Here is a 23,288-nt window from a genome sequence, read left to right as displayed (position 1 = left end):
CCTGAAATGTACATCAATCCACCAAAAACAGTTCCAGCATGCCCATAATGTGGTTCATTCATTTTTGCAACGTAGCTCCATTCGTTCATGCGTGGATTGTAACATTCCACTGTAGCTGTTGAAGTAAAGCAAAAGATAATAATGTATTGATGCTTCTGATATTAAATAACAGCAACTAACCCGACAGGGCAGCTCAGTGCTAGGAATGAGAATTTTACATTAGTGGTGAAATACAGTACGTTTACATTGAAGAAATACAGAGATTGGGCCTCATTACAAGTTTGCCGGTCCGGAAGCTTACCGGCACTGTTGTTTCCAGACCGGCAAACTACGAGAGTGTTTGCCGGAGCTGGTGTGCCACGGTAGGCAGACCATCACGGAAGCACCGGCATTGTTTATGACGGTGCCGGTGCTTTCGTGATCCTCATTCCCATGGACTCCATGGGAATGGGGAAGAACATTTTACCCACACCTAGCTCCCGATCTGCCGGGACCTTTAATATCCCAGTGTTAACGGGAAGCTTAATAGAGCAGACACAGGAGTGCATCAGTTTAAATAGGTCATAAAAGTGAATGGCAGGAAAACTCGATATCCTATTTTATACAATTTTATTATAATTAGGGGTTTAACTCAGGTTTGGCATCTAAATGATTTCTTGCAAAATTCAGATAGATTGCCAGATAATTTGAAATTAACCCTTTCTAAAGTGGCCCAGGACACATGAAAACGTAATTTATTTTAGAACTAAATCTACATAGAGGTTGTTGATACATTTTCTGCTTTTAATGTCAATTACTACTATTCACAGTTTACGAACATTGTTATCACATGTAGCAGAAAGGTTCACCATCATATTGGGAGTCACATAATCCGCTCAGAAATAAATCAAATATAATCAATATAGCCGGATTTACCTGCGAATCGATTTTAATCATAATGTGCATAACAGAGAAATACTGTTTTAAAGCTAAAAGAACGAGAAATGTAAAACCTTGAGCCACATTTCTATAGAAGTAGATGCCAAAAATGAGATTGGAGCACTTGTCGAGAAGACAATAGGAAAAGATGAATATGCTACACAACCTGAAAGTGACCAAGGTGACGTTGAAGATCAAAGGGAAGGATCAAGATACTGTACTCCCCTTCTACACACTTTATAAATAATTTAGTTCATTTCTGAAACTCATGTTTATTTACTACTCATAGATGGTGATCAATAAACAGTTAAACTTGAAATATTATCCCTAGAAGGTTTGCATGTCATAATCTACAAAATGTGGTATCTGCTTTATTTTAGATTCCTAAAAGTAGTATTACGAGGAACTGTTTTCTTAAAGTAGGTTAAGTGTAGAATTGGGGCAAGATGGGAGAGCAACTGAAAATATAATGTCCAAATAAAGTTCCAAGTAACAACAACCTACCCAGACAATACTACCTTACCAGGCAAAGAGCTCACTGCAGCATGCAGATGGGAACCCAAAGATGGACCAACATCCCTGTAGCTAAGCACAACCTTTCGTTGCCACTGGAATTACTGTGGCAAAGTGCATGAAGAGAGTCATGGGAGAACCCTCCGTCCCTCTTTCTACCAACCAGTTCCTCACCTTTACAAGTCCTTTCCTATCTGCCTGGCTGGAAAATCACTGTAGTCACGTAGTGGGAAACGAAAAACTGACCAGCAGTTCCTGCAACTTTGCAACTGATTGCCAGTCCAAACCAGCTTGTTTATATAGATAGTGAGACCAGCGTGGGTGACCATCGAGTGGTGGATGAAAAGGATGTCGCCTGTATTCCTTTCCAACACCCCACACATTCACCATACCAAGTCCACATAAAACTTTGAAATAAGGTGAGTGAAGCTCTCACCACCACTATAAATCAACAGCGGTATCACTTAGGGGTGCTTACATAATTAACATCACATGTAACAGCAACTGATTACCATTGAAGACAACATCTACACTGGAAAATGATTCTTCTATTGTGATGCCTCAGTGAATTTCCAAAAAGCTAAAGTTTCTATAACTGCTGACCCTTTCCTTTGCAGGTTACAATCAATACAAGGACGCAAGAGCACTAAACTTCTAAAATGTAACTATTACTGCTGAGCAGTTGAAGGTTTGCCCACTTTTAAATCAGTTACTGCCTTTGCCCCCCCAGGACCCTCCACAGTCCTAGTTCTGCAGCCAGCTTATCCGTTAGGCTGGTCCTCTCTGTCCTATCCCATCCTTTGCTCAGATATCAGGACTGGAGGCACTGCTTCACCGGGGCCTGCTGTTTGTTATAACCCTCTGGCAAGAAATTAATAGTTACTCACCATAGTGACTAACATACTCAGTCCATAATCCCCTTTCCTCCATACTGCATGGGCATCCCTTGCTAGGTACAGGAGACGGAACCTTTTTCACCAGAAAAAACCTTCTTCCCCTTAAAATTTAGAGGAGCGGCCCTAGGAGCATTGTTAAGACGGATTTCTGAACTCTGCCCTGGAGGAGCAGAGGTTCAGAAGGCCAGCCTAGTTTCTTGGAACAGGGTAACCTCTGGACAAGCCAGACCAATCAGGGTAGCGATCGCGGCAGTCAAGACTAGGTCTCAAGAGGGGTGAGGATGCCAAAGCCCGCAATGAGCACACAAAGCAAGGACACTTACAAATTACTCCAAGCAGGTGTTATATTAAAAATATATACACATTTATTACAAGGCCTTTGTAACATTGACCGTAGCGAGAAATCACAATAAAACTCCAGTAAACCAACACATACCAAACCAATACAATATATATATACAAATACAAACGAGTCTAACGAGTTAGACGCATGAAATGTGTAGACCCCCTAGATGGGGAGGAAAACAGGCAGTGCGAATAATAATTAGACCCAGTCCGCCTTCAGAGGCACCTAACTAAAAGGAAGTCCAAGCCCTACGAAGAGTGGAGCCATGTGCTCAAAAGTACCTGCACACGCTGGTGCCAATGGGCAAAAAGGGGGGTGTCTCTTCGAGGGAATCAGGCAGTTTAGTTCGGTGAACAAATGAATATGAACAGAGCTCCACGACTCAAGCGCAGGTCCACTGTGGGCAGAAGCAGAGCACAAGTACGGAAAGGCGTGCTGTTAGACACAGCAGGGAAAAGCTATGGGCTCCTGCAGGAGGGCGACCAGTTCCTAGCGATGCTACTCACCGGTCCCCGATGCAAGCAGACCCAGGCTTCTCCGCGTCAGTTTCAGTGCTGGCAGGTTCAGATATGAGCAGGAGACGTCTCAGCGTCGTGTAGATTCCGCAGCAGCAGAAGTTGAGTTGAGGATGTCCCAAACGCAGTGAACCCGCACAGTTTGTTACCACAGCAGGGCAACGGAGCGGCCGTGTGTATTTCAGCCCAATGTACACTACTCACTTCAGACCTGGGAATGCCAAGTGTACGAATCGTGTGAGAGTGACGAGGACTTGTAATACAACACAACCTGACGGCGGTTACAGAGCAAGACTCCTGGGTAGGCTGGTCAGTCTGCTGGATGGCCCAGAGACACTTCCGAAGGCTTACGTGCAGGAGATGGTGAAGATGCCGAGAATAGTTGTTCCCACTATTCCAAGGGGTCGAAGCACCAGTACAGGCCTTCTCATCAGAGGTAGAAAGGGTTTCACAAAGTGACAGCAGTGCAGAGGAGCAGTCCTTCAGCGGGTCACCAGCGATTCCTCGGTTCAGCCTCGTGGTTGCAGGATACTTGGCTCCTGTATTCCTTTGTTCGTGAGAACTCAGGAGATCGACATGGTAGTGGTGTTTCCAGCCCCTCTTATCCACGGTTCCCTTCGCGCCAAAACGGAGGGGGACCCAATGGGAGATCTGCTCACAAAACACTCACACCATACGTGGACCTATCACGGACCACGGAGGTCCCAGGCATTCACACCACCCTAGACTCTCTGCCACCCAGGATGTGTATTGGGACCAGACATCCCACCCCACATCCTGGAGGCACACACAAGGCCTGTAGAAGCCCGCGAAAGCATCTGTGTTTCGCGGGAAAGTACATGCCCAAATAAGGAAGGCCCCGGGTCGGCTCGACCTGGGGGAAAGTGAAGGGGGCAAGACGGTCAGCAGACAGGACAAAGAGCCTCGTGGTCTGGCCATTTTGGGAGCTAGGCCACCATTTTAGGCTAAGCGCGAGAAACGCGCTTAAACACCAAAAGGAGCTCAAAAACACAAGAAACGATCGCTGACACCAGTCCCGTCGTGATTCACTTGCACCGTTCATTATCAATCCAAAGAGAGTATCTAGGGCCTGTAGAAGACTAGAGACCCAAGAGAGCAGTAATTTAGCTTACAGTGCCCTCTTGTGCCATGTTGCGCGAAAGCTGCAACATGATAAAAGAACTACGGAAAACAACGTTTCCCGGTACTGACTGTCTTAAGGGCATGTCAGTTTCCCCGTAAGAATGGAGCGAAAGCCCAGAGGAGTGCGGCAGAAGGCTGCACTTCTCTGGCAAAGTCTAGATCCTGGTGAAAACAACAGCAAAATGTTTAGGGGTTGCCACATGGAAGGAAAATTACCCACAATTAAGAAATCTTTCCTAACAAGCATGCGCTCCCCTGATTCCGTCCACCAGCGCAACTTCTCAGTCCCCATTGACTCGTCAACAATATTTACCATTGCCTAATGACACCAGTGTTAGGGGGGAGGATGGTGGGACATATGGAGGAAAGGGGACTATGGACTAAGAGTATGTTAGTCACTACAGTGAGTAACTATTAATTACTCTTATGTCCCGTCGCTTTCCTACATACTGCATGGGCGATTACAACTGAATGTAGCCCCAGGGTGGAGAGGAGACCCTCCTTTAGAAAATAGATTCCTTAGAACCGCCTGTCCGACAACCGCGTCTGACTTAGAGCCGGCATCCAAACAGTAATGCTTACAGAAAGCTGACGGGGTGGCCCAGGTGACCGCCCTGCTGATGATCTGCTATGGTACCTGCTTTTGGAATGCAATGGCCGTGGCCTTGGATCTGATAGTGTGGGCGTGCATGTTGGCCGACAATGGCCCTGATGGCGGAGACCATGAACCGTGCAATAGAGGCTTTGGATGCCTGATGCCCGGGCCTTGACCACATGAAGGTAAAGAGTGCGTCCGACATGTGGAAGCCCCTGGTCCTGTCCAGATAGCATTTCAGAATGTGTCTGACATCCAGACAGTGCAAGAACCTCTGAGCCTCGTCATAGGGTCAGCAAAAAACATAGGTAAGACTATTTCCTTGTTTAAATGAAAAGCGGAGGGTGTAGTTTCTTGATGGGCTGGCAGAGCCTGGAGAGGCCTGCCAAATGTCTTCTATCAGATTGGATGAGGAGAAAGTCTCTGCAGGTCCCTATGGCTGACAAATAGGTGTGGCATGTGACCACCAGCACGCCTGAGCACGCAAGAGCGCAGAGAAGGAGAGCACATCATCCAGTGTGCACGTAAGGAGGTCTCTCTCTTTAGAGCCCGCCCAAAGACAGAACCTTGTCCATTTACCTTAGTACTGGCTTCTGTAGCTTTACTCCTGGCTCTCTGAATGAGCTCTAGATTAGTCTGCGAGAGGCTCAGGTGCTTGAGCGTGACCTGTTCAGAAACCACACTGTGAGGGCTAACTGCCCACTTGCTGTGCCAGAAAAGGAGCTGGCCCCCTCAGAAGGTGAATGGGTGGTCTGTCAGTGAGGCTGAGGAGTTCGGAGAACCACGGTCTCGCCGGCCACCATGGAGCTATCTGAATGACGCTGAGTTGACAAGATTCCTTTATCTGCAGATCAAGGGTGTGGGAGGGAAGGCATACGCTGTAAGCCGTCACACTGTATCTGGAATGCATAGCCCTGGGATCCCTGCCAGGACGCAAACTGATGGCACCTCCAGTTGCTGAAGATCTCCAGCAGTACCTGGTTGTTCAATTGCCACACGTAATTGTCTGATCCCAGCCTGCTGAGCCTGTCCGCCTCCATGTTGGACAAGCCCGGGAGGTGGATGGCCCTAAGGTAGATATCGTTCTCAGAGGGAAAGACTCTCTCTGAGCTTGTGTCCCAGATGAGGCCCTGGAAGGACAGGTTCTGCATAGGTTGCAGCTGAGTTTTCTGAGGTTGATGGTAAACCCCAGGTCGTGGAGCATGTTCATAAGTGCGGAGGAAGTGTGGTGTACCGCCTCTGGAGATCTCAAACTGACGAGCCAGTCGCCCAGGTATGGGTAGACGTGGTGGCCTTGAGCCCCGAGGAGGGCTGCCACTGCATTAATGCGCCTGGTAAATATCCTGGAGGCTGAGTTGAGGCCAAAGGGTAGCGCCTTGCATTGGAAATGGTAGCCCATGATCCTGAAGCGCAGGAAAGAGCGATGTGGTTGCCAAATCAGGACGTGTAAACAAGCGTCCTTCAGATCCAGGGAGCAAAACCAGTCTCCCTTGTCTAGTGTCTCCGCAATGAGTGCTGGCGTAACCATCTTTAATTTTTGAAGAGGGAGGGAGAGGTTGAGGGTGGATAGGTCCAACACAACTCTCAGGCCAGCCTGGCTCTTCTTTTGTATGACGGAAATCCTGGAATAGAAGCCAAATCGTTTCTGGGAGTCTGGGACTTCTTCCACTGCCTGGTTCTCGACGAGCAACCAAATTTCCACCCACAGATTTGCTGTCCCAATCTGTGGGAGGGGAGGAGAGGGAGGGACCAGTAGGTGGTACCCCGAGGATACTACAGTGAGGATCCAGGGGTCCGAAAAGTTCTGGCGCACAATTTGCACGTGAAAGGCAAGCCTGCCCCCACCGGAGACATGTGAACCTGAAGGGACGAGTCATTCTTTCTTTCCCTCTGAGGCTCCTGCGGAGGAGGGGGGGGAGTGGAAAAAGCCCTAGCCCCTTTGTTGTTTGCGCCGGTGCTGACTCAGAGAGTGGTCAAGCTGCCTCGACCTCTGTTCCTGGAAGCCCCGGAACCTGCCCAACACCTGCCCCTTGTCGGAGGGTTGATGCGACTGGGTGTACGCCTGTAGCGTGGCCTATATTAGGATAAAGACTTCACAGTTTGCATGCTGTTCTTTTGATCCAATTCCTCATCAGTGGTAGAGTGAAAGAGGTCACTACACATGAATGGAAGGTCCAATATGTGTTCCTGAACATCAGGGTTAAAGTTAGCAGCCCGAAGCCAGGTTGTCCTTCTCATGTCCGTGGTGATGCATATGGCCCAGCCAGAGGTATTGATGTGGGCCACAGTGGACTCCATGATTTCCTGTGCTACCAGCTTGGCTTCTCCTAGCCCCACCTTGAAGCATGCTGGCTCTGCACCGTTAGTTCTGGAAGGAAGTCCGCTATTTCCTGCCAAAGCCTCTGGTTAACGGCTGCCAGCATGGCATCCAAGTTGGATTGACACATGTGCAGCAAGGTGTTGGAGTGCAGCTTCTAACAAGTACACCTCCAAGGCTTTTGCTGACAACTGCGTATCAGGGTCCTCCTCGTCGTCTGTGTCCACCAGAGTATCTGGCTGGTCTGGTGCGGGTGGAGGTGTGCTGGGCGCTGTGGGCTGCCGCATGGAGACCGGAGCTGGAGGCGGCTGCGGGGGCTGGTGTGAAACCCCCTGTACGGTGGGAGGCAGGGGATCGAAGGAGCTGGTGGGGCTGCGCTGGCACCTGTGGCACCAGAGCCATAGGAGGAATGACTATGGGCGCCGGTGGAGTGACCGGAGGGAGCAAGTCCCTGACTGGATCCCGCAGGATGCCCCCCATCTGAGGGGTTCTCATCAGTGCCAGGAACCTTTCGAAGAACCTGTCTTCGGAGGCTGAAGAGGTTGCAAGTGGATAATAACTGAGTGGCTGGAGGCTGCTGGGGCCAGAGCGCACTCTGTCTCGGTTGCAGAGGGAACCTGGCCTGCGCTGCTGATGGGTAAACTGTAGGCCACATACCTGGTTGACATCAATTCCACCTTGAAACTCGTTCTCCCACCTGCTCTGTTCCTAGGAGAGGCCTCGGATGAGTGGCCATGTTGTCTGTTGCGGTTGACATGTTGTCGAGCTGTGTGCCATGTGCCGAAGTCGTGGTGCTTGGCTCCCTGGGCCCGGCTTCCTCCAAGACTCTTAGCGGTGGAGCATGAAACCTACCCTCACCTCAGGCCGGGGCCTGCAAGGAGTATTGCCGTCAGCATTGTCACGCGGTAGTGCTGTGTGCAGGTGCCCCCTCGGACATTAGGCCGGCACTAGGGCGTTGCCCTTCAGGTGTACACCTGGTAAAAGAACCTTGTGGTCCCTCAGCACTGCATCTGGAAGGATCTACTGACCCCTCGGGCATGAGGCCGGTAGCTGGACAAGCCTTGGTGCGTGTACCAGAGAGGTTCCTCCCTCTCAAGCACTTCCTTGGGAAGGAGTCGCCCTTACAGGGTGCAATGGAAAACAGTGCCCCTTCCTTGGGCCTCGATACCTGTCTGACGAAGTTCTTTAAGTCCTCTGAAGGCGACCTTTCGAAGATCTCCCTCCACCTAGCTAGCCTGTTCTTCAGTGCGCGTGAAGTCAGTGCGTCGCACGCGGTACAACCTTCCCAGCCGTGGTCGGGGCTAAGGCAGCGGAGGTAAAGAGCGTCGGGGTTCGGTGTAGGAAAGAGCCCCTCACAGGCTGGACACCTGCTGAAGCCCGCTGAAGTCGACATGCGCCAGGGAGGAGCATGGCGCCAGAGGTGTCACAAACCTCAGCCCTGATCCCCACTGGCAAGCCCGTTGGCCCGTTGAAATCAGGACTCGGGTCACGCGGACACTCCGCACATCTAAGGGAAACAAAAAGAGACATTAAACAGAGAGAAGGCATGCAAGAATTACAAAACAATAAACAGCAATAAGACCTACCGGAAAGACATTACTTGGGCCGCTGTCAGTGAAGTAACTGGACCGCGCTCGCCCACGAAAGACAATGCGCCCCTGCCCAGAGAGCAGCGTGGAGAGCTTGCCAACCTCAAAAACAAGGTGAGAAGAGGGCCCAGAGGGGCTGAAGTCATACGGGAGGTGGGGGGAAACTTGCCTTGGTTGGCCAGTCCTAAACACAGTCCTCCTGTATTTCCAGGCGGGACTTCCACCGAGAACCACACCAGAATCACTGAGAAGGATACCAGCAACCAACTGGCTGGGTGGCGTCCCAGTGGATACCAGGTGAGCGTAACAGGAGGAACAAGTACCTGATTGACAAAAAGAAGACAAGATAGAAGTATCTGGGGAAGAGAAGCCAAACCCAGGAGCGCTGGTGAAATCAGCCTGTTCCCGCCGACGCAGGGGACTGAGGAGTGGCGCCAGTGGGCGGAGTCAGGGGAGAGCATGCTCCCTGGCCCGCACCCCCACGTGCCTCTAACTTTAAAGGGGGCAAAGGTTTTTTCATGTGATAAAGGTTCCGTCTCCCATCCCTAGCGACGGACTCCCATGCAGTAGGGAGTATGGAGGAAAGGGGGTGGGATGTAAGAGTAAGCATGATGCTAACTTTGCCCCTTGCTGCTCCTAACCGCATAGTGAATATGCCATGTGAGATGAAACCTAGGCTTACCTATTTTAGTAAACTGAGAAGAGGTGCTTCATCTACATTTTCTTTTCTCTGAGGGTAACTCCTTTTTTCCCCCTTCAGTCTTTTTCCCAGATTTTTGTCTTCCATTGCATTCTTGTTCATTATTTTGAATGAACAAATTATTTACCTCTCAGTAATGTTCTTTCGAATGGATGTCCCTTCAACGGATTCCTCATCTATGATATCCCTATGCCAGCGCAGTTCTCCAGAAAAAAAATTCCCCACCGGGGGCTGCAGAGCGGCTGAGCAGCTGGACTGCCTGATGCTTCTAGCACATCTCGCCAGATAGGATTTTGGAAGCCAGTATATACAGCAGTGCCGCACTCCCTGACCTCAGTAGCACTCTGAAGCTGACGGACCATAGAGCTGATGGTGTATTAGCTTACCGCAGGAGGGGTAGGCAGGGAGGGTGATCAGGAATCTGTGTGAGGAACATCCATCAGAAAGAACAATGCAGAGAGGCAAGTTATTTGTTCTTCTAATAAATTATTTTCTCCCACAGAGGACTCACAAAGCAGTACGTAAACCTGGAGGAGGGAGGAAGCAACACCACCACCTAAACCAGGAAACTCTGGAGGACTGCCCTACCAAACCAAACATCCTGGCTCCCAAGGGAGTCCAAGCAGGACTGCTTAGCAAACGTGTGCCAAGGTGCCACGTTGCCATCTGGCAAATATCCAGGATAGGGACTCGCCTCTGCAGGGCAGAAGTGGCTGCCCTCCTCTGGTAGAATGAGCTCTGAGACCTTCTGGCACATCCTTCCCAGATGATCCACCAGGACAGTGTCTGTTTGTTCGCAGCCCTGCCAGCACAAGCGCCAGCGTAACCAACAAAAAGCTGTTCATCTTTCCTCGCCCCTCTAGTACATAGGACATAGACCATAGACCATAAGGGCCTGTACGCGGTCCAAATGATGGAATTGTTCCTCTGCCTTGGAACACAGGAAGACAGATGGAAATTCGAGACCACCTTTGGCAGAAAGGAGGGTCTCACTCTTAATGCCACCTTCTCTTTGGTAATAAAACAAATAGAGAGGAAAGAAAATCAGTTAAGGGCGTGCAATCTAATAGAACATTCATGAAGGGGGAAATCACACACAGCGCCCAAAAGAAATGTTAAAAGAAAATTCAAATCCCATGGTACCACAAACTGACGAGGAAACTGGCTACATAAAGCTGTATGAACTGCAGAAAAGTGGGGTTTGGGAAAAACGAGCCCAGTTCCGGTGAACTTTTAAATATTGAACTAGCAGCAAGGTAACACTTCACAGTGTCAATATGCAGACCCTCCTTTGGTAAGGTAAAGCAGAAAATACAACACAGTGGACAGTTTCCAAGCTGAAAGGAGCACATCAAGGAAATCTTTCAACAAGTCCCCCTCCTTGGATCTCAGCCTGTCAGTAGCCAAGCATGAGGGTTCATGTTGCTGCAGTTTGGGTGCAGGACATGCCCCTCCGATTGGGGGAGCAGGTCGACTCTCCTCAAAAGATGTCAGGGAGGGCATATGGACATGTCCAGCAACTCTAGATACCACGTTCTCTGGGCCCAATCTGGGGCGATCATGATCATCATGGTTCTGAACAGGCGCAATCTCCTGAAAACCAGCGGAATGACAGGGATCGGCAGGCAGGCATAAAGGAGGTTGAAAGTGCACTCGACCTTCAGCACGTCCCACATAGCACCCCCCACCAGACGAGAAAAATTCCATGGAGCAGAACAACTCACACTTCCTGTTGACATAGGAAGAAGAGGTTCACTTGAGGAGTTTCCCAACAGGGGGAGATCTCCTCCAGTACTTCCTGACAGAACTCTCACTCATGGGAGGCTGAAGTCTGTCTGCTCAAGGTATCCGCTGTGACATTCTCTCGTCTGGCCATATGAGATCCTGTTCACCAGAGCCCAGAACCACAGTTGCATTGCTTCGCAGCACAGAGGCAAGGAACCCACACTACCTTGTTTGTTGAGGTAGTGCACGGCCACTGTGTTGTCTGTCAGGATCAGCACAGTCTTGCATTTCACAGAGGGGAGGAAAGCGACCAAGGCCAGCATGATGTGTTGATGTGTTGCCGAGACTCCGTGGGAGACCACAGTCCCCTCACTGTTCGGTGTCGCAGGTATGCGCCCCAGCCTAAAATGCATCCATGACCATCATCACCTAGGGCTAAAGTTGGCAAAACAAAGTGCCTCTCGCAAGTTCTCTCGTACGGCTCACCAGGCGAGATTCTGAACCACCTGGTCCAACACCGGTAGAAGGTTCGACATGTGTCCCTGGATTTCTGCGACCATTGGCAACAGAGAAGCCACTGAAGTAGTGATGTGTGCAGCCTTGCCTCTAGCACCAGAAGGAAGCAGGAGAACCACAAGGCACAGGAAACTCGAGTCAGGTACTTGTTCCTGTAATGCGAGGATATTGACCATCCAAAAGATGTTCACCACTCGATCCTCGGGTGGTAAAGCCCTGCCCAGGTGAGTGTCCAAGACTGCCCCGATGAATCGGAGAGACTGGGACAACGAAAATTCTGAAGTTCAGGAAAAAGCCCAACATTTGCAAAAGTGTGCATGTGCAGAGAAGGTGCTCCGACACTAGATCCGGGGTCGTCTAGGAAGGGAAAGACATGAATGCCTTCCCTCCTGAGGTGAGCCGCTAACACTGCCTGCTAACACTGAGGAAAGAGAGAATGGCAGGACCTTGAACTGGTAATGTTGTTGGCACTTCCTGTGCGTTTGATGAATCGGCACATGGAAGTAAACATCACGAAGGTCCACAGAAACCAACCAGTCCTGCAGATCAAGGGCTGGAAAAATCTGGGCTAGAGTAACCATCTTGAACTTATCCTTGCATAAGAAGTTCAGCAGGCACAGATCCAGAATGGGATGCAAGTCTCCGTCATTCGGCACCAGAAAATAGGTGGAGTCCCACCGTCTTCCTCATTCAGAGCGCATAACTGGCTGTATCGCTTATCGCCAGAAGCGGATGCACCTCCTCTAGGAGGACCTAGTACGGAGATACAAGGGGATAACCAGAGGAGCATTATCAGGGGTGTGTGGGTAGGGGGGGTGGTCGCACTGTACAAACTCGAGGCAATAACCCTGTCGGGTGATCCAGCCCAAGCGTCAGACGTGATTTTTACCATTCCGTGCTTAACATGGAGAAACCCCCCCCTCCTCACCAGACGTGTGGTTAAACACGTCACCAAGGTTTGGCACCCTGGGGTGTGGCAGTGGCATTGCCACCCCTCTGGGCAGATCTTCTCATACCTCTCGGGAAGCATCTTCCTCTTCCCGGGGCATATTTACCAGGGCCTCTTGGGGCAATTGCAGTGAAAGGACAAGAAACCCTGCCCTGAGAAGAGCGTTGTGCGGAGGGCTGTTACCTGGCAAGTCCCAAGGACTTTGCTGCCGATTTGGACGACTCAACCTTCTGGAGGACGTTGTCAGCCTTAATTCCAAAAAGGTTGTTGCTGAAGGGCATGTCCAACAATCTGGCTTGATTGCCGGCAGCAAACCCAGACGTACTCAGCCAGGAGTCGTGCCTGTCGATCGTTCTGGTGGCCATGGCCCTACCAACACAGTCTGCTGTGTCCAACCCTGATTGCAGCATTTTGCGTGTCATCTCCTTGCCATCAGAGACCAAGGATTGTAAACTGTTCCTCATTTCCCCTTCTGGGATGTACTATGAAGCATTGGCGCAAGAGGAATTCATGGCCCGCAGTGCAAGACTGAGCGATGTGAACACCTTCTTGCCCCATGCAACAATCCTCTTAATCTTCCTGTCCGGTGGAAGGGACGGGAAGGTAGAGGTCTTCAGACTAGCCGTAGTGGCCTGAACCACCAAGCTCTCTGGTGAAGCGTGAACAGAGAGAAAGGCTGGGTCTGACAGAGCAGGATGGTATTTCTTTGCCATGTCTCTGTACGCAGCTGGAACAGAGGCAGGCTTCTCCCATTTCTCCACTACTGCCACAGTGAAGGGCAGGATTGTCTCTCTCTTGGGCGCTTCGTCCAAATTGTCACAAAGATCATGTTGAACCTTGGACCTGGATGGAGCAGAGCAACTCAGTACTGGCCACTTCAGCCATCAAGCGCTGGAACCAGGCTTGGGCTTTTTCCAGCGTGGGAGCTGCAAGAAAGCCAGCTCCAGGGAGGTGTCTAGGTCACTGGCTCCTTCCAGGTCCTCTGCCATTGCGAACACATCCCTACCTTCTCTGTAAAATTCTTCTGGGAAATCTCTCATTTCCCTAGATCACTGAGGTTCGAGCCCAAAAGGGACCTGGTCACCCTCATCGTCATAGATGTTGTACATCTTTGATATAAAAGCACCTGTAGGGAGTGGGGCATATTCTATAGAGCCGTGGTGTCCCTGCCGTCGACGAAGACGCTGTTGCTGGCACAGAGTGACCTCAGCTTCTGTTTGGTCCAGGCCCTGAGCCCTTGGGCATGCAGGAGTGGTCCTTTGAGGGTACTCTGCCAGTCGCAAAAGACGCGGTGCGACCCTACGGTACTGTGGCAGAAGCCTTTAGGTGCAGAGACCAGAGCTGCCGGAGCATTGGTGATGATGTCTAGCATCTTCAGGCGGAAACTCTCCCATTCCTTTGGTGCAATGGATTGGGACGGAAAAGGTACCACTTTTAGCCGCTTAGTCGAAACCCTATAGCGGTGGCTCTTCTTCTTGGAAGAGGAAGACTAATGTCGGTGTGAGGACTGTAAGGAAGGTATGGTATCAACAGTAAGACAGACAAGTGACCACAGTTCAAGGGTGTTTATTGAACTTTAACAAAGGGGTGATAAACGCCTATCTAATCCTAAATCTACAGATGGGAGCAAGCTACCACCATCAAGTAATAATGATGCAGTCCTAGTGGAGTCTTGTCAAAATAAAAGGGCATGTACTAAAAAAAACTATTGGTAATCCTTAGCTCGACATACAAATAGTGTGGGGGTAGCGTTCATGAAAAAAATAAAAAAATAAAAATTGTTCACAAAAATATGTCACGTCTCCTCCCACTGTCTCACCACCTCCCAGGCCCGCATTAGCCACGCCTCCCAGACCCGCATCCAACACCTTTTCCCCTGGTCCCACACATGTCACCCCTCAAGTTCCCCACAGCCCTCGCCACCATGCACACTCTGCTGCAGCCAATATCCAGGCTACGGCCTTTTTTACATTGGCATTTCACTTGGCGCTTACATCCCAAGCAGCGCTGGTCTACGAGACATTCTACGAACTTACGTCGGCGCTCTGACATTAACACACAAAGTGCCTCCGGTCATGTGACCTTACACCGGCGACTGTCTCCCTTCACAACAAGGGTCACGTGACGCGATTCCACGTTCCCTTGTGACTCGTGACCATTTTCACACAGTCAAAAGGGCAAGGGAAACGCAAAGTGAACACTTCACAGCTGTTTCGTTGGAATGCTGCACAGTGTTTTTGATCACTTTGGAATTTTGGATTTCGTGACTACAGAACGTTCTACGGATTGGATTGCTCTTCCCTGCTGTTAAGTTGAACTGTTGTCCTCCGGTACTACGACCTTTGGCTTTGCTATTCGGATTTTGAACTTTGGACTTTGGTGTATTTCTTCTGGCTACTGACCTTGGACTGTTAATTGGATTGCTCAAGGATTATCCACTGTACTGCCTGTTTGGCTCAGGTGTTTTTCCATCCAGAGTGCTGCCATCGGCCCCTCCTACTCTCCCTATCCCTTCAAGGCTTTCTGGTCAGCTCATTTGGGTAAGCCTTTAACACATTGTTTTGGTATATTGAACTGCCATCCATTGCTACTGTTTGACCTAATCATTCATTGCTTTACAGTGGTCAGGGGGTCCTTCCGGTGTTCCTGGTTCCAGCTTTTCGGCACTCTACATCTGTGGCCTCAAAGAATTCATTGGTAGTGAATTATTTTCTAGAATTATTTTCTATCAGTGTGGTACTTGGGGACGGAGGTATCTTAATCTGCACGACCATCACAAACAGAACAGATATGTCAGGATGTTAAGGCCATTGGCCGCCCTTCCCCACGTTTTCAGCATGGGACAAGGCAGTTCACTGGAGCATAGCACACACTCGGGCTTCTCCGGCACAAGGATACAGGTCCATTACCAACATCAGGGCCTTCTGTGCCCAAGTCCCTTAAGTTATCAAAGTCTCTTGATTCAGAGGGCCTGATGTACCAAAACAAACGAAAAGTTCCTTTCCTCAAGTCAGGTGATTCACTCTTCATCCTGGAACCCCCTCAGCCATGCTCGGCCCCCTTTTTATACCACAATTGTTACTTTGGATCCCCCTCTTCTGGCCTCAGATCCCCTTCTCCAATGTTCAGAGAATATTCTTTCTCGGGTGACTCACGGTTCACCCCAGATCTTCACTAGCCAGGCTCAGATCCTTCCTCTTACACAGTTAGTCTCCCTCAGCGGGGCTCAGGACCAATTGCAGTTCGTATAAGCTATCGAAGACTTTCAAATGTGCACAGGGTTTAGCTTGACCCATTGCAGGATCACTTTGATTCCACAATTTACACTTTAAATTTGCCACCTCTCAGTTGGATACCTGACAGAGACCTTCGGATGAGCACCCACGTGGTGCAGGACCACTCTGTAAATGTTATCTATCTTGGCTTCAAAGGTTCAGTCACTCCTTGGATGTTCAATTATATTTGCGTCGCTCATCACATCTCATCGCTTCACACACTGATCTCTACAGATTTCTTCATGCTGCCACTTGCAACCTTGGTTCTAACACAGACCTGTCTGCTATCAGTCTCCCCGACTCACCGGCTGTGCTGACTTCACAGGCGCTGCTTTATTTTAGGAGCCAAGGACAGTAAACACAGCAGCAATCACTCCACCCCACCTTGGCTATCAATGCGGGAGAGCCCCGGGTACCTCTGACGCACAATGCACCTTTCTTCAGTTTTAATTCCCGGCCTTATATTTCTTACTCTCAAGGGCTTGTGAAAGTAGCATTTTTTCTCTGAAAAGGTCAAGGGCACTTCCCTCCTTGCAACCCTCTATGGTCTTGCCATCTTTCTCCTCGTATTAAACTGCCATCTTGGAACTGCTGCTTCCTCATGTATGATATGATGTATGTTATTTATAACGTGCTTAATACCCAGAGGTTTCTAAGCGCGGACTCGGGGATCGAACCTATGTTGTTCTGTGTCATCTTGCTTCCAAGGCAAGCACGTTGCCGCTGAGCTATCCTCCCGAGACTATGTGTTTTGCCTTGCTCAGAGTGTGCTTTCGGGCTCCGCCTTTTATCCGTGTGGGGAACTGTGATGGAAGTCAGGTGTGTGTAACTATCAGTAATTGCCAGACTCTGCCCGACTATGGTGTTGGGACATGTCAGGTATATGGCTCTGGTGTTAGTCTGTTTTCTCTCAAAGTAAGCTGTCCGTGGGAAAGTGTTTGTCTCGGGAAAGGGGGTGGAGGGTTGAGCACCCAAGTATCCAACCTGGTAGGATGGGGAAAAGGTGTTATAAGAAAGGGTATACTGCGTCGCACCATTTGGTGTCCCTCTCCCATTCCACAAAGACCCCTCATCCAGGGGACCCTCCTGCACTGGTCCACCCCCAGGAACTGGATTCAAAAGCGATGTCCGTGTCCTGGCCACCTGGATGACAGATCACCGGGGACTAGCGGGTGAGACACCTTATGGTTGCTCACAACCCCCAGGGTCAGGATCCAGTAGCGACAGCCTTTCCCTGGCCAGCTGGAAGGAGGATATGTTGGGGAAAGAAGTGAGGACATCCTCCGATTCCTCATAACAGCCATTCGAGCATGGTGTCCTTGAAGCCAATAACGTCAAGCGTTTGAAAGGGATTTTCTACAGTGTTGAAGGCAGCTGAAATATGTGATGAATCCAGAGAATTCGTCCCTTCGCCCCAAGGGGAAGCCACCCCACTCCCATGTGAGGCTAGGGAGGTATGTCTGCTCCGCAACACCCTCCCTAGGGGAGGAGGCAAGTGGGACCTCACTAGGAGAGACTCCCCTTTGGGGACAAGGACTCATGTTCCTATGAGGAACTCCCTAAACCATCCGCTGTGGTGGCATATATGGGATCATCCAATATGAAGGACTGTATAAAACTCAGACTTCACTAAGGATCATACATATTGGCACAGACAAGAGGAGCTGTCTCTTTAAAGAGACCGCCATTTAACTAGGACGAAGGAACTCCAAGGAGAGGACACGCCGAGCCATGTTGAAGCAGAGAGGCATACGCACACAGGGGAAGCCCCCCAACAGAGTAACACCTGAGTGAGGTGAAGCTGAAGCGAGCCGCAGAGCATGCAACTGTTGAAAGTGCTCTGAGTGTAGGAGCGAGATGCTAGAGGTTCGGCGTCTAAGAGGATGGAGAAGCCAAGGAGATAGGAAATCAAGTCCCGGGGGTGGCATGACCACAACAACTTCGGGGTGGGCAGTGCGCCTGTATATCCACGCCAAAACCACTTGCCGGAGGAATCGGCTAGAGAGCTGGTTACACATAGTGATATGTGATGGCCGAGAGAGAGAGTCGACAGAACGAGAGATCGGCAGAAGCAAGAAGCAGGCGAACATGAACAAATGAAGAAGAACAGAGCAACACCAGCAACGAAACAGGGCAGGTGGTGCAAGAACTTCAGAGGGAAGTGAGAGCTATAAGGGATAAAAATGAGGATCTCGAGGCAAGGTCAAGAAGAAACAACATCAGGGTGATGGGGATCCCGGAGACTGTCCTGCAACAGAACATGGAAGTATTTCATTAAAGATGTGCTGCAGGAACCATCATTGTCTTCACAATTTTTGGTTGAACAGGCGCGCAGGATATCGCAGCTTGCCCCGCGGCCAAGTCAGAATCCACGCCCCATGATAGCAAGGATACTGAACTACCGGGACAGAGATGCTATACTGAGAAGGGCGAGAGAAGTGGGAGACCTCAGCTTTGGGAATTGTAGAGTGTCCTTCTATCGGGATTTCACCCCGGCAGTACAGAAAGCCTGCACGCTATTTGCAGCGGCAAAGAGAGCGCTACACAACAGAGTGCTGCAATACTCTATGCACTACCCTTCCAAATTGAGAGTCCAGCATAATGGAAGAGCGCACAGAATTTATAGAATCACTGCCGAGATGACCGAGCAGGCGACTAGAAGAAGGAAACAGAAGTCTACTCTACTCGATCGGCTAAGGATTTGCGCTATGTTGGAAGCCAATGATATCAGCAGAGTCATAATGTGGGCTTGTGCACTGAAGGGTCATGCTGAATCATCGCTAGACATGTAACGAGTCAGCCCAGCTGCGTTTGATAAATGTTATTTGCTGTTGGTCCTCCTCCCGAGGGGTCAAGGAGTAGGAGGTCACTTGGTAGATGGTGTCTGGCACACCCGCGCGGACGCCCATGTTGACTGGGATGTTGGATAATCATGCGGAGAGGGTCTTATCCACTGCAGGTTGGGGGAGGGGATTGTAGGAGGGGAGAGGCAAAGTTGGGACAGGGAGGGGGTGAAAGGGGTTGAATGCCTTGGAGGCACAGTTGGGGTATTTCAAAAAGGTTCACATCTTCTCAGAGAAACCAAAGGTCAGTTTACAAGAAGGTTGGGATTGCAGAGCACAATAGCCTTTCGATTCAGTCCTCACCCAAGTGATGGCATGTAAAGTACTCAGCTGGAATGTCCGCAGGCTGCATGAGCCACGCAAAGTCCGCCAAGTAATGCAGTACTGAGAGCGGCATGGGCAAAAGTGGTCATGCTACAGAAAACGCACCTCAAAGGGAAAGGGAGTGAGGGGGTGTCTAGGAGCTGGGGGAACTGTAAATATTTTACCACTTACTCAGCGTATTCAGCAGGGGTAATGACACTCATCCATAGATCATTGGGGTTTCGGGCAAGTGACACCTTACATCGACCCAGGGGGGAGGTTCGTTATCGTCTTGGGTTGTGCGGGAACCACAAAACTTACACTGGTCAACATATATGGGCCCAACGTTTACAACACCGAGTTCAACGTACTGCTCGGACATTGTCAAAAATATGTGCACACCAACATTATATGGGCAGGGGATCTTAATGTGATTTTGAACCAGGAACTGGACAGATCGGGGGAGGGGGGGGATTCACAAGGGCGGCAGGGGCGATGCTGACTGCCATGGAGACACTAGAGTTGGGAGACATATGGCGATTATTACATCAGGGGTGGAGAGGTTTTCACAACATTCCACAGTGCACAATACTTCCACAAGACTGGATTATATCCTGGCAGGCCCGAGCCTTGTGCACTGGAGAACAAAAAAGGGCTCCAACCACAGATGCAATTTAAAGACACTCTCCTAATGTCGGAGTGTCCATATAATTCTATATGAAAACTTAAGGGTAGTGCTTCAAATAGTAAGCCAAATACCCTTTACATGCATTATTAGGTCAACAAACGTGATAGAAGAAGGTAGACATCCCTCATTCTTAATTTTCGTTCAATTAAATTTATTGATTTTTGATATTAATCAAAAAATATATAGAAATAAGAAAAATTAAGTCTACTAGTTGGAAAGGCAAATTCACAATGGATAATCTCGCTGTTCAATATTCACACAGTGAGTGGGTAAGTATCATCTAGTGGTTTAAGAAAACATATTTGTGCACAGTAAACAGAAAAAAACAAGGTATTTTCAGTTTTAACAGCAAGTTGTTTAGTTGTTCTGTGACACAATGCGAATAAATATGCTGGCCAATTATTTGGTCCCCATGTGCTAGCAAAGGCTAGCTTGTAATTCTGTTTAAAGTTGGGTGTCCAACGAGTACAGTTCCATAAATCAGGGAAACGTCTGACAGAGTAGAACGAAATTGGTGTATCCAAAGCGATGCTTGTGAAGAATGCACAAAGACCAGGGGGAAATATGGGGAAAATCAAAGGGGAGTAAGCCCAGTTTGTTAGTCCACTGATACGGCCAGGTGTTCAAGTAGCCCAGCTATGTAAGAGGGGACCAAACAATCAAATCAGGGTGACAATTAAATTGCAAAGCAGAGGACCAAAACCATCAGTCAAAACTCTGTGCTACTCCTAAGAACGTACTTGCATCATTTCTCGGTGCTGTGGTCGGTGCATCTGGACGTAATATTACCCCACCCCGATGGAGATTTAAACCAGCGGCGCTATTAGACATAGGGCCTCATTACACGTAAGGCGGTAATGGTTAACGGCCACCGTTGATGGTAACGGTGACCGTTAACCATTACCGCCTTACTACGAGGTCCCTTAGCGGGTTGGTGCTTTAACGCCTGCTTTTTGCAGGCGTTAAAAACCAACCCGCTAAGGGACCTCGGAGCTAATTACGGCACCGCAAAAATGCGGTGCCGTAATTAGCGCCTTCCCCATTCCCATAGAGCCCTATGGGGCAGAAATGGGAATGGGGAAGGGCAATGGCGGAAGGGGGATTTACCGCCCCTCCAACCTTGGAATGGGGCTGTAAATCCCCTTTCCGCCAAGGCGGTGTCGGTATTTTACCGGCATGAGCCATGGCGCTAACAGCGCCATGGCTCACCGCCTTCCATGTAATGAAGCCCATAGTGTTCAAGAGCGAGATACATGATCTGATTAAGCATTACTTCCGGGAGAACCTGGGTAAAGTGGTGGGGAAAGTGATCTTGTGGGAAGCATTTAAGGTGGTGTTCATGGGAGGATGCATGTCCACAGAGATGGGGTGTTGAAATTAATCCGTAAACAGTTACAGGAGGTGGAGCTCGAGGTAAAACACAGGGAGCAAGAGGCGAATAGGTTGAATACGTTAAGTTCGCTAGCCAGACTAAAGAAGGGTTTGGACCATTCCCACAAACTGGCTGAGAGGGAAGTGATGTACTTTGCCTGGCCGGCAATGGGCAGTAGATAAGGGGAGTGAGACACGAACAAGGCTACAGGGAAATAACTGCAGTGAGAACGAAGGATGGGGAGGTGGTGGTGAAACCAGGGGGGAATCGCAGGGGAATTTCGTGAGTGGTATAAATCCTTATACGCTTCAAGAGGCAAACTATCAGAAGCCGATCTTAGGAGATTACATAGAGGTGGCAGCGGCACTCCCCAAACTCGGTTTTGAAGCTGCCGAGGAGGTGCTGGTGAGCCCCGTCACAATTGAGCTACCGAGTGCGGCGCGGGCCCTCCCCACGCCCAAGGCACCGGGTACCGACGGCATAACGGCTGAATTTTACAAGGAATGGGGGCCGGGGTAGCCCAACACTTGCTAGGGGTGTGGGAGGAGGGGATGTTAGCGGGACAGCTTCCACCAACGATGCGGGAAGCAGTGGTAACTTTGATTCTTAAACCGGGAAAGGATATGCTGGATTGCTCCTCTTATCTTTCGATCTCCCTGTTAAACCTAGACACAAAATTGTTTGCGAAAGTGTTGGTGGACCGCCTACTCCCACATATCACACAGATAATCCATAGGGACCAGTCCGGGTACATCCCCGGGAGGTCCACCTCTTTGAATCTTAGACAGGTATTCGCAATACTGGCCCAGATAGACCCCGCAACACAGGCAGTTGCGGCACTACTTGATATGGAAAAAGCATTTGACTCGGTCGAATGGAAATACCTGTTTGAAGTGCTGTCCCCGCATATTTTTTTGAAAGCAGTACAACTTCTGTATGCAGGCTCCAGCACTCCAGATAAATATTGGCAGCACGTGGTCAGACATGTTCAAGCTGGGGAGCTGGGGAGGGGGACTAGGCAGGGGTGCCCACTCTCTTTGCGATAGCGATCGAGGTGCTAGCGGGTAAGCTGCAGATGTTCCATGAGCACAGTGGTCTATCCATGGGAGGGCATAGTGAACTAGTCTCGCTATATGCAGACGACGCAATTATTTATTTTAAGAATCAAGAGGTAAACCTGGCACCCCTGAGGGGCCTCAGGTTGAATCGTTCAAAGTCCTCCCTTTTACCTCTAAACGAGGCCACCACTTGCCCACCTGAAACGGAATGCTTCGGGTGGGAGCAGTCCGTAGTTACATATCTGGGGGTTAGGATTAGTAGGAATGCCCAATCTCTGTTAAGAGACAATCACAGGAGCTATTTACAAGCTCTGAAAGTTTGTATAGACAGATGGTGTAGACTCCCACTCACACTTATGAGCAGGGTACTGTAGCCAAAATGGTAGAGATCCCCAAACACCTTTACATGTTCCAGAATATACTGGTGTGGCGGGGGATGAACTATTTCCGAGAAGTGAACACAGAACTGATTAAGTTGGCCTGGCATCCGAAAGCCCTAAGTATAGGTTGGACGTTTTTAACACTGCCGTAGGAGAAGGGTGGGATGGGCGTCCCTGACATTGAAGTATATTTCCTGGCTGCTCAGTTGTCTTTTACCCAGTTTTGGATGCCGGGAGCGCCTCTGACACCTCACGTACGTATAGAAAAAAGCTCAGTGCACCCACACTCCTTACGGGGAGTTTTGATCTCTGGCAAAGTGGCTGACAGGTGTCGATTGGACCCAGTAGCTTGCACGGCACATGCCTGGAAGAGAGCCCGGAAAAGACTTGGGGTGATGCATCAGTTTGACCCAGGAATCTCTCTTGGCAGATAGAAGTCTTGGCACCAACCTGTGATATGTCAGTGATGTGCGATTGTGGGGGCGGGTATCTCACGGCTAGAAGATATGTACCCGAATGGGGTGTTCATCCAGCAGGACAAATTTACTGACAAAATGGGGGGTCGATTCCAATGCAGGTTACAGTACTTCATGGTTGAAGGCAGCCTTTAGAGAGTGATCCCCGGTGTTCCGCACACAACCCCACTA

At 49.8% G+C, this 23,288-nt stretch overlaps 1 protein-coding gene across 4 annotated transcripts in view; it reads right to left on the bottom strand.

Moving 5' to 3' along the window:
• Window positions 1–23,288, bottom strand: part of KLHL13 (kelch like family member 13) — a 553,397-nt gene that overhangs the window by 56,489 nt on the left and 473,620 nt on the right. For all 4 annotated transcript variants that reach the window (XM_069612858.1, XM_069612857.1, XM_069612859.1 and 1 more), the window contains exon 6: window positions 2–115. In XM_069612858.1, coding sequence (XP_069468959.1) covers window positions 2–115 — 114 coding nt within the window. The remainder of the gene's footprint in view (window position 1; window positions 116–23,288) is intronic.

The sequence above is a fragment of the Ambystoma mexicanum genome, chromosome 5p (assembly GCF_040938575.1).
Source record: "Ambystoma mexicanum isolate Mex_15411 chromosome 5p, UKY_AmexF1_1, whole genome shotgun sequence".
Lineage (NCBI taxonomy): Eukaryota > Metazoa > Chordata > Amphibia > Caudata > Ambystomatidae > Ambystoma > Ambystoma mexicanum.
Note: the sequence above shows the minus strand (reverse complement) of the source record. Positions and strands in the feature narration are given on the sequence as shown.